An 18,260-nucleotide genomic window follows, 5' to 3' on the forward strand; every position below is an offset into this window, starting at 1 on the left:
GCTTCTGTGGCTCCCTGCTGAGTCGGTGGCTTTGCCTGTATGTCGACATACAGGCAACGTCCACTGACCAATAATAATCCCAACCCATTTTTGCTTTTACCTTCATTGATGCAGTTATTAACATTTCCTACCTACAAAAATATTTTTATTATTATTATTTTTTTTATTATTATTATGTTTATTATTATTTCCCCCTATTTTATGTGTTACATACAAAAAAACAAAACAAAACAAAAACAAATCATGATGCATTTCATGGCTTTTCAGTTGTAAGACAGGAAGTATTGATAGATGCCTTGGTTCTCTGCTGCGAGTGGCCTCGCTGGACGTACGACTCGGTTGTCACTCCGGCTCGAGATCATTTCTCCAAGATTATATTTGGCCTGGCTTTCATCGCACCGCTCTTTAATTTGTTCGACTTTCAGCATAATTGTCGCCAGTGCCGATGATGTGCCCTCTACCATAGATTCATATGAACCTATGGGAATGGGGGAGGCGAGGAGAATAGAGCAGGGACGGACGGAGGAGGTCAACGCTATGATGAGGGCGATGATGCAGAACCCTGACCCTGCAGGACCTTATTTTGAAGCTGCATGCAGAAACACAATAAACACAGGGTCACACACAGGGTCACCTCTCCACCTACGTAGTGAATCAATCTTTGGATGACGACCAGGGAGATGATAAGTATGTCAATAAATTATTTTTGATAAATTCATGGAAGTTGTCATCAAATAACCTACCTAGATTTTGCAGTATGTTATTTCTCATTACAGTGAAATCACATTATCTCGGTAATCGTCGACCTAAGCTACAGACAGTGATCGTGTTTCAAAATATAACAGTAGAGTCTACCGATGTGTGAGTGCTGCCGTTTGCTCCCATCATCTCATCAGGTTTCTTCTCTGAGTGTGATGAAGGTTGGCAGATGTGCCCTGGAGCGTTGTTGTTGATGTTTGTTGCTACAGTCTATTTTAAAACACAGATTCATTAGTTCCTGTGTGTCTGCATGCTGCCTGGGGTCAATTCATCCCCAGACCTGTGTCAGCCCCTCCGCTCACCTCGCCCTCTCAGGAAATGACAGTGAGTGCAATCCCACGGTCACTTTCCCTTGCCCTCTAAACCCTCCCAAGCGTCAGACACGATCATAACGGCTACCGCCTGCCCGTCAGCCCCAAGTCATGCTGAATCTCGCGAGGACCTACAGTGTCACAAACTGAAAAAGGGACACACAGTACACTACTGTGGATGTGACACATACAGCGAGAAGACACATGGAAGCAGCTATACCCTACTGACATGAACATCATTGTCTTGGTTTTTTTTTCGAGGTGCATAGGATGAGAAGAACAAACAGAGCCACCATGACGGAAGGAAGCCAACCTGGCCCAGAATAATTATGTAACACTACATATGGTTTAATGTTTTATAGAAAGGTCTGCGTGTGTTTCTTCTGTCACTATCAAGGTGGCCATGACAAGGGCAAGGGAGGGGGAGCGCGAGAGGTGAAAGATGTACAAGGGAGTTCAATGCATAATCAATATCTTTCCTCTGCTCATTTCCAGCTGCATATCACCCAGGAGTTGTTGAAATGTAAGGACGAGTTCCAGGTAAAGGGAAAAACAAAGAGAGGCAAAAACTTCTACTCCTTTCTGCTGCGTCTTCCCCTTTGCTTTTCTTTCAGTTTGACTTTGAAATGATTGGATTTATTTCCCTCTATCCATTGCTTGTTGATCATGTTTGTATCTTCACAGTGTGCTTTTGGAGTGGCTGCTCTTGACTGGCCCAAGTCAGTAGGTGATGTGTCAGTAAGGGGAGAAGAGGATTGGCCCATGCGTGGTGCGGATGGGTCCTGGGGCGGGTCTTAGGATGGCGTGGCTGAGAGGAGGGCCTTGCAATAGGTGATGGTGATGGTGGGGGTGATGCCCGGCAGCAGCTGCACGGAGCGCCAAGGGGTTTGAGGAAGCTGCGGCAGCCATCGCTGCAGCGACAACCAAGGGGCTGGGCAATAGTCCTGCCCCCAAAGCTTTGGTGAGATCCTTGGAGAAGGTCAAGGAAGACTAAAAAGAGAAGAGGGCAAAGCAAGAAGCACAAGACAAGAGAGGGAAGAGAAAGAGAGGGAGTGAGAGAGAGAATGGGGATAAAATGATTAGATCCTGAAGGTCAATACAAAGTAGCACAGATATAGAGCTTCATTTTTAGACTCGTTTGATCTGTCATAATGCAGAGGTCCAGGACACGGCTTTCAAAGGGTTTGGATCAACATGCTCCAAGTACACCACTTGTTCTCACTCTACATTTGCTCTATGGCAGGGGTTCTCACAGTTTTGATACCTGAGGGCCAATTTAGGAACCCAACATTGGACTGAGGGCCGCCAAAGGAAAAAAAAGCAGAAAGAAATCCCATTTGTAATAATTTCAAAGACCAGATTACAGTTCTACAGTTTACACGTATTGGTCTGTGTCCAGTAATGTCCAATAAACATTTAACAAGCTTAGTAGCTCCTGGATTAAAACTATCAACTATTCATTGCAGGCCGCGAGAAATGTTTCTTCGGGCCGCCATTGGCCCGCGGGCCGCACTTTGAGAACCAAATGCTCTATGGATCTCAGGTTTGTTCACCATGTCACACAGGAAATGTTAGATTTACACTGAAACAGTGAAATATGAGAGGTTACCGTCAAATCAACTCCTCTGTGCTTCTTGTGCCGACTGAGGAGGGGGTTAGGCTTGCCTGCCATGCCATCCCGGTGCCTTCGACTTGATATGTGCTGAGCGGTGAGAACACAGGGGTACAGATCAGTCTGATTTTCCATTTCAATGACATAAACATAAACAAAACAGAAAGATGCTACTCGTTGAGCGTCTTCCTCCTCTTACCTGTTTGAGTTGCAGTTCAGAGTTGACCCGCACGTTGCAGATCTCACAGTGGAAGGTTCGTTCCTGAGTGTTGGGGTCCACCGGCCCCCCTCCCTGCTCTCCACTGGGTTTGGGGCCCAAGCGAGGATACGCTTTGATGGGGCCCAGCCCGCTCCGTGCCTCCAGAATAGTTTTATGTTTGGTACCTGGCAGACAGAGACACAACAATGACCTATTTAGAAGCTTACGGAATACAATGAAGGAATCAGTGGTGATTTATTGCAACTTAAAACAAATGAGTAAAGTAACAGCAACAGTTTCAGAGGTGTGAAAGCAGAGCATTATGTCTTCATTCTCTCGTAAAATGACCACATCTGTATGACACGTTTCAGAACTGTCAAATGAAGTTGTAGTGCCACTGTTTTACCACTAGAGGGCAGCAGTAGTACAGCTGTGCATCTGGTGATCTGGTCGATGAACTTAAATCCATGCTCTGCTGTTAAATATAGTGATAATGAGGGATTGATTATGCTATGATTCAGTAGAAGGGGTTGCAGGAGGGTCATACAGTACGCACTGTCGTAAAATTCATCATCCACATCCCGCTGCAGTGTCCATAAACGCTCGCAAAACCGGCGAATCTTCATCTTCAGAATAAATAATTTTGACCGTAAATGTCAAAGATTGGAAAGTTCAGGGCAGGTTATTATGAGAAACAGATTTTCCTCGTCATACGTCTTGCAGTCTAACCGACTGCTGTGCTGTGAGATCATGACACCTGTGCTTTATATCCTGCTGTTTCACTAAAAAAGACTCTAACGCACTGTGAATGAAGACATATCTGAAATCCATGCTGTACAACATACTGTCACGCTTCTTGTTGAACTCCATGTCAACCATGCATCTCTACACGTCATTACATTAATGACCGATTGATTGATTTTAATTTATTAGATAAATTAAAACACAATCCACAATTTTTTTTTTTTAAAACATCACATGCCTTATTTTCATTGCAGTCCTGCAGGGCAAGAACATGATGTAATGTGTTGTTAAGGTGTGTAACCCTGTGTTTCTGTCTCAGTCCTCTTTTTTAAAAGAAAAAATCCATTTATAATTCAGGAAAGAAGAAAACTCATGTGTTTTCAACTCTGTGGATGCAAGTTTTATACATTTATTTGTCGTAGATTTACTTGTAAAACATTTTATATGTCCTTAATTTGAACAAATCATAATATAAACCGGGCTAAATTTACAAAGAAGAAGATGGCCAAAGTAGATAAGTGCTGTTGCACATTACTTTCTCCTTTAAGTGGTCTGCAGAGCAGCTCACCACACAGTGTGCCAGAATAGTTCCTCATTAAATAATCACACATTTTCATTCCTGGCGACTCTCAAAGTAAAGCATCTCCCTGTCAGTGGCACTAACTTTGAATTGGAGTGACTCTCTAAAGACCCTTTGAACAGAGTTAAGGTTACAGACGAGGGAAAAAGTGCTGGCGTCGGGTGACTGCTGAGGACCATGGAGGCTCTGCCGGGAAGGAAGAGGCTGAAATGACAGAGCTCGTTTGAGACCAAAAATACACTCTTACAGTTTTTGCCTCTGTTATTGTTATTTGGACCTGACAAAGGGGGGGGGGGGGGGGCAGTGCTCACTCTCTGTCAGGTCAACTCATAGTGTAAAACAAGACATTAGGAGATCAGGCACACTTGCAGACAGAGAACAACATGCCAGTGGTTTCACAGGACACTTGCAGAACAAAAATACGAATACATCACTGTCTTTTTTCTATCTTTTCTGCTGTTCGTTCTCTTGCACGACACACATGTGCTTTCAGTTTTCAACCCTGCTAACATACGTACATCGTATTGATTTTACTTTTTTTTTTATTACTTCCAGATCATTTCACTCATAGAATTTCAATTCTTACTAATCCAGGGGGTGACGTTTGGAGCCAATTAGGCAACACGAGGCTATGATTATGTTATGACGCCGCGACATGTACTGTCTGTGATCTCTTACTGTACACAGTTAATGAGCGGATGGGGCAGATGTAGAGCAAAATGTTGTGTACATTTTGTTTGAGAATTAGTCGGCGCTTTAAAAAGACTGAAATTTAAAAAGCCTCCACGGTTTAGTCTGACCATAATAGTGACGTTTATCGATTAATACTTTATCCAACATCAACAGGCAACTGTTGGCTGCCTTTTTACATTCCTCAGAGCAAGCAGGGTAGAGTTACACTGATGTGGACCCTGCTCTTTATTGTGTGCTCTGTCTTTGTACTTTTTTCCCCTTTATTTACAGTGGATGCGTGCATTTTGTAAAGAGAGCATAACTCCGAAGGAAACAATGGAGATCCAGCAAAAAGGGGCGACAAAAAGGTCACATGCGACATGGGATATTTGAGGCACTGAGAAAAATGGCATCATGTGTGAGCGCTTCAGTCTGACTGAATGTTGAATCCTGTGCTGTGAGCTCACCCACATAACAGCCTATTTTCATTTAATTTTCCCAGAAAATCCCCATACAGTGATTTTCCCGCCTTTACCCTCCTTCTTTGCAACTTTGTCAAGAGAAAGGCTTCAGGGTGTGTGGAATAGTTTTTGTGCTGTGTGCTGCAAAAGATGAATCGTGACTGTTTAAGTTGGGACGAATAAAATAATGATATATTTTGCGTGTGAAGAGATTGCGGTCGTGTGGTTGCGTGGGTGTGCGCTTCACAGGTGAGGCACCTTGACAAAAAGCTGCTGAAGCCAGGAGAGGAGGGCTCTGTTACATGGGTGTTGCCCGTCAATGTCAAACAGATCAGCTATCTGCTGATCAGTGTTGTTCTCTGCACCATCTGCTGGGTTGCACTAAACCTGAAACACTGACTGAGGACGTATCTTTAATCAAATTCAAGAAGCCAGACAAATGCACTTATGGTCACTGTTCTGTGTGTGTGTGTGTGTGTGTGTGTGTGTGTTAAATGTATAAAATGAATGTCTTAACCTGCAATGAATGCAACACGTGATTCGTCAAAGTTGTGACTGAAGAGAGATTTTTTCCGTTCTTGGTTGTCTCTAGGTTCACTAAACTCAATTTTTTTTTTTAAATTTCATTTTAGTCATGACATCATTTTCAGACAACACGTGGGACAGTTTCCTGGCAAAAAAAATCCCCTCACACACACAAGTTGGACTACGCTTCAATCAATAACAGCAGTATTTCAAGTCGAAGTGCAGCAACTCAACACAAGTGCCGAACAGAGTCACACCGCTGTTTGATTGGCAGCTAATATAGACTTTCACCCACCTTTGTTGTGGGCCTCCAGCTGTGACAAGGAATTGACTGCCACCTTGCACAGTGCGCAGTACAACAGCTTCTTGGCCTTGTCCTCCTCTGTCTCTGGGATGGACGGACTGCTGGAGACTGATGCGCCCGTGGCTGGTCCTGGTCCGGATCCAGTCGGCTCTGTGTTGGCGCTGCCGCCGCCGCAGCCTGGGGAGGTGGAGGACGGGGGGATCAAGGGCGAAGTTTGAGTAGACAGGAGGGGACACGCCGATGCCACAGGGGAGTCCATGGGTGGGGTTGGTGGGGTGGTAAGCGGTGGAGGGGCCCCCGGGGCCAGCTGGGGACCATTTAACTGTGAAGGCCATGTTTCATCTAAAAAAAAAAAAACACATTGAGGGAAAACAAAGAAAATGTCAAAGCCAAAGCCATTGTAAAAGTCATTTACTGAAACAACAGAACATTTTATAAGTGACTTCATTGTCTTTAAATTGGGTGGTGAATCACAGTTCCCTCGAAACACAAAGACTACATCAAAAGACACTGCAAACACTCCCATTTGAATGAGGAAGCCGTGGTCTCCTCCACAGATCAGACATAAAAGCATAAAGTGCTTGCAATGAATTGCTTTCTGCTTCCTACTGTACAGGAACTGGTCAAAAAGAGCTGATTTTAATTGAAGTAATACATAAAGTACTAAACCACAGGAGGGAAATGTATGTCCTAAGTATTTAAAGTCATATGTTTGACGTGTTCCTACTTGCTAGGCTTTTTGAAGTTTTCAGGCAAGTCTTTCACTGATGTGGTCTCTTTTTCTTTTCTTTTTTTATCTTCCGAAGCAAGAAATCGGAAACAGAAACCTCAGCCTGTGCACGAGTCCACGCTTTCCTACACACCTGTTGTTTTTGGCTGGGGTTAAAGCAGTATGACCCGTGTGTTGTCGCAGGTCAATGCATGAAGTCCAAAGAAAACATCATTAGGTGAGCTCTCTTCTCCTCTCCATATGTTTTATTCCCTCTGCTCTCTTCTCCTTCTCTCTGTGCAGTTTTACTCTCTTATTGTTGCATGTTTCAGCATGGTTGCTTCTTTTTTTTTTCATCACTGTACATGTTTATACATACATTATGGTCAGCCACTCCCATATGTAATGCTCTTGGTATTTACAAAGCGATGGGTGTGGGCTGTAAAAAGACCCCTACATTTGGGTGGGGTATTCAGAACTCCCCCATTAACCAGGACCAGCAGGCCCCCTTTTTTTCCAGACTCACCAGGAGTTAGCGCCAAATACAGACAATGTAAAATCCCCACTGGATTATGGTGTTAAAGGGATAACACAAAGTATTTCTGGTAAGAAAGAAATATTGACTTAAGCTGCCCAGTTTCCTTTTAAGGACCACACACTTTGTCATTTTGTCACATGACACATCCCATAGGGGCCGCCGTATTTTTCTTTTGGCTTCACCCTTTAGCTTCTTGTGTGACTGGGGGCTCTCACCATTCTATGATGTCATCTCTGTGGAAAATGCCACTTTTGCGCGTGCTTTCCATTCCACAGCTTTCCAAGATCAAAATTCCCTCTCTTTCCACACTGCAAGATTCCAGCTGCTGGACGCATGCAGGGTTTGTCCAACAGATGTTTGATTAAAAAAGTTAAGAGGAAAAAAAAAAGGAATAATTCTCACTCTGATTCTACATGACATTCAGGGGTCTATAAAGTGTTGTGTGTGAAGTTTGTGACTCATAATGTGCCTCCTCTGCCACAATGCACCTGAGCTAAGTTAAGTGAAATTGGTGAGCTTGTACCTGCATGTGCAGGAAAATGGTTGTTGTTTGGGTAGTTATTTGCAGAGTTGTTGGAGTTCGCCCACACACACACACACACACACACACACACACACACACGCACACACACGCACACACACACACACACACTATTCCGTTGAAATGCAGAAAAACAAATGCAAAAATCCACAGCGACCATAACATGTGGTTTGAGTTAAAAATCAAGTGAAAAGCAACAGCGGTCGTTAAGCCAGATAGGAGTGAGGGATTTGCTGGAGCTCTGCCACACCGAGCCATCACATCCAGTCACCATTACACCTCATACCAGACTGATGCAAACCCCTGGAGGCGACATAACCATAGCCACAATCTAATGTGCTTGCTCGTCTCAGCCCAAAAAATCACTGCTGTCACTAAGCAACGGTGTTCTTTTTGTCACATTAACTGAAACAAATGAAAAGCATAAAGAAATTTCTTCCAGAGTAGACAAATTGCTAAAGAGTCCCACTGTCAAAGTTGCTCGATTCACCAGGAACTTGGGTTGTACAGTAATTTAACATGGATGAGGCACTCCACTGACCTTTGCCTCTGTTCGCTGACCTCACAGCCGAACAGAAGAAGGCATTATTTACAGGGAGAGGTCAGCAAAGGGAGATAATACAGTCCAGATGCTTTACACTTCAGCCTGGTGTGTCTGTCTTGGCTTAATCCACTTCAGGAAATTAAAGCTATGTATAGAATGCGGTCCGTCCATGGGGAGAGGGTTTTGTTGATAAAGCCATGGGATTGAATACAGACCAATTCAAATTCAGAGCAGCAGCACTGCTATTGTTTGCTGTGACGGTCCATGTTCCAGGCCTATTGCTTTGGGATGATTGGTTTTCTATTCTGCAATAGCTTTTTTTTTGGAAATAAAAAGCAAATGGTCATTATTGTGCAGAATCTCAGTATTAAGCAAGACTGCAAGCCAACCAGGAAGAGACAAGGGGTCACGAGGAAGTGGAGTGGATGGAGTGTAAATGGTCCCATGGGGTTAGACACAAATGGGCTATTTGTTGTAAAAAATGTACAGTTGAAAGTAGAAGAACAGAGTAATAGTTTGTTGATATTAGTCTGAAGTGTGGGTGCAGCACTATGCAGTGATCCATATGCTTTGTTTAATTCAAATTAAATTAAAACCAAGGTAAACAGTTAGTAGCAACAGCTTAAGCAAAAACTACATAGTGGTTTACCACAAAACTGCGGTACTGACAAACGTTGGTATGGCAATTTGTAAGACAGGACTTTTTGTGTGTGTTTGCGCGCGCGTGTGTGTGTGTGTGTGTGTGTGTGTGTGTGTGTGAGATCAGCGGTAAGAGTTACTTAGGCAGGATAACTCCATCTGTCACCAGTGCCCTCCCGATGCCCATTTTTAATGATTAACGAGCTACGAAATGCAACGCAAAACCTGACCGTCATTCATAATGCAGGCGTGTGCCTTCTCCCAGTCTGGCCTACATCTGAACTCTGAGTATCACACACTCACACACACAGACGCACACACACACACACACAAATTCTGTACATTAGATTCTCGTGTTTTTGTGGGTACATTTCATCCAATATATAAAAAAGAAAAATCAGTGGATTCCCTAATAACGAGTTTTAAAGTCCAAAAACAAACAACGTATCAGCTCCATGTAACTCAATACTACAGTCACCTCGAAACTATGCAACTCTAGCCCTCACATGAAAGTCATCTGTTTAATTGACCTTGGGTGGGCGTGTGCGCACCAGTGCATGTTTGCGTGGACTAAAGAGCGCTGTATTATCATGGTGGTTTTAACAGGGCCCTTCATTAGTGTGGGCGTGTCAGACAACAGAAGGATCAAGAGAATGGGGACGGAAGAGAGAGAGAGAGAGAGAGAGAGAGAGAGAGAGAGAGAGAGAGAGAGAGAGAGAGAGCAGAGTTTCTCTCCAACTCAACAGCTGCCTCTCCTTTGCCCTCAGTCACAGCCAAACCAACAGTTCTTTGGGCCAAATACTCCAAAAGCCGCGAGACGTCTCTTTGGGGACAAAACTGACCACAAACTATTTAAGGGCAATAAAACATAAAACATATGACCTGACCAAAATGAAAAAAAAAACAACAACAACTAGCATCCCACTCTTTCAGCCTTCAGCAAGGTCATCATGTGTCCTGTTTATGGCCATTATTACTTTGTGTCTATGTTTAGAATAAAATGTTCATGAGAAACTATGCAGCGTGAAAGAGAAGGTCACCTCTACTGACCAGCAGGACTGTAATATTGCTGTAATACTGTTAATTTAAAAAAAAAAAAACAATCCTACATCCTCATTTACAGCTCTGTGTTTTAGAGATTCACACAGTCATCCTCTCCTCTTCCTTCAGACGTGAACTTACGCAGACGATTTCCAACCTTGTAGTCAAGATTAGCGCGTATATGTTTCAATAAGATGACGTTATAATTCATTCACTATATATTGACTGAAGTATGTTTACCAAAACAAAATTAGGTGTTCCAGATTAGTCGCGACATTATATGCACACATTTGCTCTTATTTATATCGTGATTTGGCTCACTGCATCTTTAAAAAGTGGGTCCACATTTCCGATAATACTGATATCAGTTCATCTCTGTTCCTCTTTTTGGGGGTCCCTGCTTGAAAATGACATGCCCAAACTAAATAGAGTATATCCCTGCAATTACAATCTGATGTGAATTGTCTTGGTATCAAAATAAAGATAACACGAGAGTCCATCAGAAGTGTATACGCTTCATTGCAGATGCCACTGTGTCAGAGTGAGTGCAGATGGAACCCAACACAAAGGATTTAAAGTTAATTAATAACATTTAAAAATATGCAGTTGGAGTTAAAAACATATATATATTTTTTTTTTATTAAAAAAAAATAAATTAAAAAAGTAAGTTTTAGTCAAGATCTGTATTTGGCCCTATTCTAAACCATCTGTGCCATTTGAGATTTCTTGGGGACCAAATTATTAAACCCATCTAATTTTATTTACATGTCGCATTATCACGCTTCTCCAATCATAACGATCAAATGTCTCTGTAATGACCAATCAGGCCGAATATAGCCCCCAACGCATGCTGGGAGGTGTAGTTTTCCATTCCAGGCGGATCTATTCCGGAGTTTTTCCAGGGATACGGGGCTTTTTTATATGACATAAGGTAGGATAGAAATGTGTATTGTGTGCGCGCGAATGTATGTTCACACTCCAGAACAGAAGGGGGCGGTAATGCGCCGGGGCTCCGTAGGATGGAAACCGCCGTAAAACAAAATGAAGAAGAAGAAGAAGGAAACTCCGGTGGGAACAAGTTGTTTGGATAAACAGCAAAGGTAAGACAACGTTTTTGGTTGTATTTCTGGAAAGAGAGTTGTTGTTTTGCTCTTATGTTGCGGTTGAATTTGTGAATCTTCGTTGTAAAGTGATAAAAACGTTTTTTCCTCGTTGTTTACATAAACACGCCGAGTCTCAGGTGCTGCTTTTCAATGTTTACACTGGTAACACCTGCTGGTTTGGTCGATTGGTGCTTAAACTGTGCTTGGTTGTCATGAGAATGGAGGGTTTGTTTTAGCTTTTAGGCGAGTTTCTGTGGTTATTAAAGTTAAACATGGCTTTATGAAGTGTTCTGTTGATGCTTAGAGGCATCTTTCTTAGCTGTCTGTTTGTTTGTTTATTAAGACCAGCATTAGCTTCTGTCTTACAGTTGCTATAATTCCTGGGGTCTCTACAATTTCATAACAGTCTTACATTAGCTGGTTTACAAACATACCTAATATTTATAATTACAACCAGAAAACATTCATACAACAAGAAAAAAGCAAAACAAAAACAGTCAACATATACTCAAAACATCTGTAACGCATACATCGCTCTTAATTATCTTAAAATGGAAATTGGTTTATAGCTCAGTCACTTTTTCAGGATCTTTAAGGCAGAAATGTTCTACAGTTCTCTAAAAACAATTTATTGTGTAACTAAGTACAATCTTAACTTTTTGTTAAACCGTTTTTAAATCACTTTAAAGCACTGTGCTCTGTACCATACAATATTTTTGTGACTTTGGTTCTAACCATATTTCTAATAAAACTAAGTAAAGAATAGTGTAACCTACTTTTCACACTTAGCCAGTCTGAACTATACTATACTGCTGTTAATAACACATTCACTGTTGTGCTGATTGATTTACCACCTCTGTCACCTCTTTACAACATCCTGCCTGATTTAAGTGATGCATTTATGGCATATTTAAAGTTCACGGATTGTACCATATTTTATTTCTTGCGTTTTCAAATCACTGACCCAGCGATTTCATGGACAGTATCATGATATCAGTTCATTCCTGTTGTGTATGAGTGCATAAATGTCTATAAGTGACCTCTTTTAGACTCTGTGTCAGCCCCACAGATGCTGCATTCCCAGTTAAGGTCATACATAGTTGTTTGCTCCCAGAGTTCTGTCCCCCAGCCATGGAGCAGAGGGACAGGATCACACAGAGGACATACAGTAGACACACACACACACACACACGCACACGCACACGCACACGCACACGTACACACAGAAGTATGCAGGCAGGCAGGAAGACCGGCAAGAGAAAGGGTTCCAGGCTCACAAGAATGAGCCTGGGATGGAAAAAGGAATTCTTTCACATGTTGCTACTTTCAGATCTCAATCATCGTAGGGTTGTTTTGGCTTCTCTTGTTCTTGGATTTTACCCCTGGAAGTCTCACTCATGGCAACGGGCCTGCAGCTGATCTCACATCACCTATGAGGGAGGCTTAGTGAAAAAAGGACTTGCTTAGTTGCTACTCTGGGATCAGCTGGAATAAAAGTTGAAGTGTTATTTGTATGGATGATTTAAAAAGTCAAACACAGTGGTTCAACTGTTGCTTTAATTCAGGCCTTCCCTGGGCCTGAGAGTTTCCTTTTAATGTGTCATGTTTGCTCTGTGTCCTCATGGCAATAAGGTGTAAACAGTCAGCGACAGACACCTTTGTAAATGTCACCAAAACATGACTGGTCTATTCATTGCCTTGTGTTTGATCCAAGGACAGAATTGTGACACTGAGGGAATGGAAAGTTGTGGATGGAGAAAGGAGAAGGGCAGAGACAAAGTGTATCCACTCTTGGAATTGCAGCTTGAAATAGGATGATGAGCAAGACAGAAGGAGATTAAATAAGACTGGGACAACGGGGACAGAGCTGCAGACAAATGACTGACTGAATGAAAGAAAGAGCTTCATCATGTCCTGTATTCTAATTCTGCCATCAGGGAATTATTGCTAATCAAAGTCAGATCAGCTGCTGTCTCTGTTCTTTCTGGCTTATATCCTGGTCTATTACAATTTTTCCACAATGGGGCCATATTTGATTTTCTCTCATTACTCACACCTTGGACTCAAGCACACGGTCTGTTTTGATGTTGTGGTGTCGTAATTCACAATAACTTGTCGAGGACTGTGCAAACACAGAAAGACAGACAACACATGCCAAGAAACTGCCATGTTACAACGTTCTACGCCAGCTCACCTGCTCACAGTCTTAACAGATTAAAGCAGTTTTGCACCGACCAGCTGAACAAAGCATTGTGGCGATTAGAGCGGACTTTCAGTAACTGCGCTTCTACTTTCATCTACCTGTCACTCAGAGAACAAGACACCTGAAGTTTCATTGACCAGACAAGATCAGTAGCAGGTGACATCGGCATATCTATCTATAAATGTAAGGAACATCCGTCCAACGGTTCCCTCGGCAGTGCCGACTTTGTTTGGATAAGAAATGCAAAAGATATTGAACTGCTTACTACGATCGTCCTTTAGTCAAGTGGTCTCTGACTGACCCACATTTATTATGTTGGTGCCTGAAGACTGATTTGAACACACCGCTTAAAAGTTAATGCTCAAATTCTAATCTTAATGACATGTAATGTGTCAACAATCATAGATGGGCACTTTTCTGTCCCACCTTTTGAAGGGTCTTCCCCCAGTAGGTTTTGACTATGATATTCTGTAATATATTCAGTGTCATAAACACTTTCTACTGGAGCCAAATCAGACCATAAACACACTGCACACAGATATGCTCACAAGAAGTGCTACACACTGCAAAGCGGCATCAATTTGATTCGTTTGGTATTTTCTTTTGCAAATTTACATTTCATTTTCATAACAACGTGATAAGCTCCTGCACATAATGCATGGATTGAAACGATTGCTTCTACAATCAAAGTCACACAAGTTATTCATTTTTCTGTGCAGTATTTTCCCGCTCTCTCACCTGCTTTGCTGGGTTCGCTGTCTGAGACCGAGCTCGGGGCTCCAGGCGGAGATGGGGAGGTAGGGGGCACAGTATGAGGCTTCTCCCCCTCTTGAGGACGACTCTTGGAGGTTTCGATGCCTTTGACTCTCCTGGCATGGCGATTTCCTTTGTAATGTGCTTCTGCCTGGCTCTAGAAAAACAAAAACATATGAGAAAAAAAAACATTTCAATTTGGATTATACACCCCCACACAAGTTTGTCATTATGATAGCGTGTTATTGGATATATTCTACGAGCAGGAGCCAGACAGTAGGCAGGTTTACCGTGCATAAACAGATAGATTACAACATTGGAACGGATAAGCGATGCAAGTGAAGGAGACACCTGAGACCCGCACTGTCTGCCCTTCTTGTACCAAAGCCATCTTGTTGTCTGGTTTCAATCATGTACCAGTACATGATTATATGTATCCATAGTTGGTTCATCTGTTTGTCTACATTAGACATAACTGTTGAGACCAATATGACATCATCTGTAGTATAAACCTCTACATTCACCCTGACGGCATGGGGCTTTGATTACTGCAGTTATGCTAACAGAAATGCCAAATGGAGACTGAGTTTGGGCTGAGTTGGATGCCATGCTATCTGCCGATTACAGAACATATCATATACCTGGGTTCTGAAGCGCCGTGACTGCCTTAGGCTGCACAGACTCAGACTCTTACATCGGCCCAGACTTAATTTCTTGCCTCAGAAGTGGTCGAAATATAAATATGAATGCTGCCAGGCAGGAAAGACCTAGTCTCTAATATCTCATGTAAGAAAGATAAAGTGCTGCTTCTCAGTCTGGAGGCTTTTAGATGCCGAAGATCATCCTGCTGCATTCCAGCAAAGTAAAACATAAATAATGCAGTGATTTCTCACAGGAGTTGTAGCCACTATTACAAAAGGCTTACTACACGAGGCTACTAGCTAATGTGTTTGTTCAGAATGTAAACAAAAGAGATGAGTCGTCTAACGGGAGGGAATCTGCCTGTAGTCTGTGTATGTCCGTGTGTCTGCACAGAGGTATGTGAGCTGGGGACGACGTGGTGGACGAGCTGCTTGGTTGCTAGGCGGAGCAACCATACACTTATAGACACACGTATGCACAACTATGTGGGCAGGTTGTGTTCATGAAACCCCCATTTGCTGTTGATCTATACTTCTGTTCCCCTCCAGGGTGTTCGCGGGGTCTTAAAAAGTATTGAAAAGTACAAAGTAAAATTAAATTTTGTCCATAGAGTTTGACTGAAACAAGTATGCATAAATGAATTTATTTTCCTCCCGGCGTTAAAACAACGATGCACAGCCATACTCTCCCTGCATGATGGACTTGGGGCCCCACGCGCACATGTGACGTACGTTACGCAGCTTGCGTCAGCGAACGCGATCCTCCTGGCGCGAAATAATATCAGAAATTGCACGAAATAGACTCCAAAGTCGTGAATGCTTGAGTCAAAGTGTTACTTGTTGTTTATTTGTATAAACCTTGTCTTTGGTTTAATTTATTCTTTCCAGCTTATGAGTTCCTTTTGTATGGCTGTCCTCTGTTTTGTGAGTTAAATATGTATTAAATAAGTGGTGATAAGATCTTCAAGTATTTTGAGAAGGTATTGATATTAGCTTCAGGATATCTGCATATACTCTGCCCTCCTTTAGTCAGATACCCCCCCCCCCCCCCCCTTGCTGTGTCCACATGTACACTGTGACCTGTTGTGTGGAATACTTTTTGTATCAAGGGTCCAATGAAAACATGATTATCCAGTAGCTGGGTTACAGTGAGTCGAGACAGAGACAGTGACAGTCTTGATCTTGAAGAGTGGCTGACAGCTGCCATACGTGCTGAAAGGCCAGTAGGATTTCACTGACATTTGGGACGTCACATTGACCACACGTCAAGCCTAAGGGGAAAAACCAGCTTGGTAGGGGAGGCAGGCAGTGTTTTGAGTTATGTATGCGAGTCCAGCATTGTATATTTGTTTTATGTGTGTTCCTGATGGCATCTAGAATATAAGCTTGTCTAATATACCACATGATTCTTGGGTGTGACTATAACCCGTCAGAAGGATCTTAAATAGCTGCTTTGGCAAAGCCTGCAGATCAAGGCGTAGAGAAAGAGCTGTGGGCACAAAGAGGGTTGAAGGGGGAGGACAGCAAAAATAAAAATGGTCTCTCAGATCAGGAAGTGACTGCAAAGAGATATGGAGCTGTATGGCAAAGCATATGCAGAGGGGTTTCTTATCCTCTCCAGTGGAGATCAGCTGCCAAGTTGCTGAAAGTCAGTTCGAGCTTTTGGAAGGAGAGAGGCAAAAGGATGAAGGGAAGACGAATGATGTGTGGTTCCTAGCCAAGGAACTACAAGACAAGGAAGGTGATATAAACTGTTGGACCGAGAACAGAAATGAGATAAAAGAAAGCTGCACCACTAAAGGTCCAAGCTAAAGAAATGCTTTCCAGCTTGACTATCATTTTTAGGTGAAGGTTGCAATGTTACGGCAAAGCTACATCTGTAGCTCCAGATGCGACAGAAGAGGGAGAAAAGCGAAGAGGAAGTTAATAGTGAGAGATAATAATAGAAATAGACTGCGCGGGCCAATAGAATGAGCAAGAAACAGAATGAGGGTGAGCGAAAATGGGGGAGAAAGCAGTCAAGGATAGAGGAAGAGGAAGAAAATATGTGGGGGGCGGGATGCGTATCAGCCAAATCGTCCTGCAGCACCTGTGACGCTGGTCGATGCAGCGCCAACGGAGCCTGTGATGTCATTAATGCAGCAACGCCTCCAAGGTTACTCTGCATACAACCACCATCCAGCGCCATCACACCGCCAAGCAACGCAGGGACAGTTGGGCACAAATCCTCCTTATCCTCTCCTATCCTTCCCCTTCACGCTTCCATCCTCCCACTTTCCCAAGATGCACTGGGGCAGTCAGAGCCAGACACTAATCCATGCCCTTGACAAATGCATCTTATAATAAGTAGTGGCAGGCAATTTTGGGCATTTCCACAGTGTAAATAATGCAGCATGAGAGGGGGAGAGGGGCAGATAGAGAGAGAGAGAGAGAGAGAGAGAGGCAGGCACGGAAGAGAAAGATCAACTGTGATGAATGAGCGACGGCAAAATTATGCGTGAAATGAAGGGAGCACAGGGCGGGAACAAGAAGGCAGAGCTAAATCGTTTGAAGACAAATACATTGATAATGACATTTTCACGGTAGCCCACGTCAGTGTGTTTGACCTAAGCAACCACATTGACTTACAGATGGCAGATAAAGACAGAGAAATGTCACGATCAAGGGCAAAGCATAAACTGGCGAAATGAGCTTTGAAATGCAGCATGGGATTCTTCCAAGCGTTTGAGAATTAAGGTTTAATATCATGTTAAAGGTTCAGTGCGAGTGGGAAGTAAATCTATGGCAATGTGGAGTTTTTCTCCTGCCGTGCTTTGTAGGACATCTCAAAGGACACACAGCCGGCTGCAAATGACATTGCTCATACGTTGCATTATTTTTCTGAGCATACAGCCGTGATTGTTGGGGGTATGATGTTCTGCAGCCACAATCCTGAGCATGCTTTCCAGTCAGAAATGCTCCACTTGCATGAGTATTGTGATTATTGTTTTCTTTTTGTATAGGTATAAGGCAAAATATAATAAGAAAAACAATAGATCAGATCATCTCTCCAGTGTTCTAATGGTACATTGTGTGTTCTAATTGCGTTAGAAGGCTATTGGATGATTAGGAAACCCTTGAAAACCCTTGTGCAATGATGCAAAACAGTTTTGCAAATCATTATTTCTAATCTTGTCAATATCTTGACTTTATTTTCTATTCATTTTGCAACTCTTTTGATTAATAAAAGTGCGACTTTTAATGGAAAACTTGGAAAAATTGTATAGGTGACCCCAAACTTTTGAACGGTAGTGTACATTCAATAATTGTTTCGCTTTTTTATTATGAAAAATCTATTTGGATTTTCTGCATATCCAACAGAACCGGCATAACCATAATCTA

General features: G+C 42.7%; 1 protein-coding gene across 1 annotated transcript in view; it reads right to left on the reverse strand.

The window, feature by feature from the left end:
- Positions 1-1,805: 1,805 nt before the first annotated feature.
- Positions 1,806-18,260, reverse strand: part of znf385a (zinc finger protein 385A) — a gene marked incomplete at both ends in the record, with an annotated part of 46,604 nt that continues 30,149 nt past the window's right edge. The window contains 5 exons of the mRNA XM_083895492.1: positions 1,806-2,060; positions 2,680-2,772; positions 2,882-3,066; positions 6,159-6,509; positions 14,224-14,395. Of these exons, the coding sequence (XP_083751618.1) occupies positions 1,806-2,060; positions 2,680-2,772; positions 2,882-3,066; positions 6,159-6,509; positions 14,224-14,395 (1,056 nt within the window). The remainder of the gene's footprint in view (positions 2,061-2,679; positions 2,773-2,881; positions 3,067-6,158; positions 6,510-14,223; positions 14,396-18,260) is intronic.

This window comes from Microchirus variegatus (genome assembly GCF_963457635.1).
Source record: "Microchirus variegatus genome assembly, chromosome: 9".
Lineage (NCBI taxonomy): Eukaryota > Metazoa > Chordata > Actinopteri > Pleuronectiformes > Soleidae > Microchirus > Microchirus variegatus.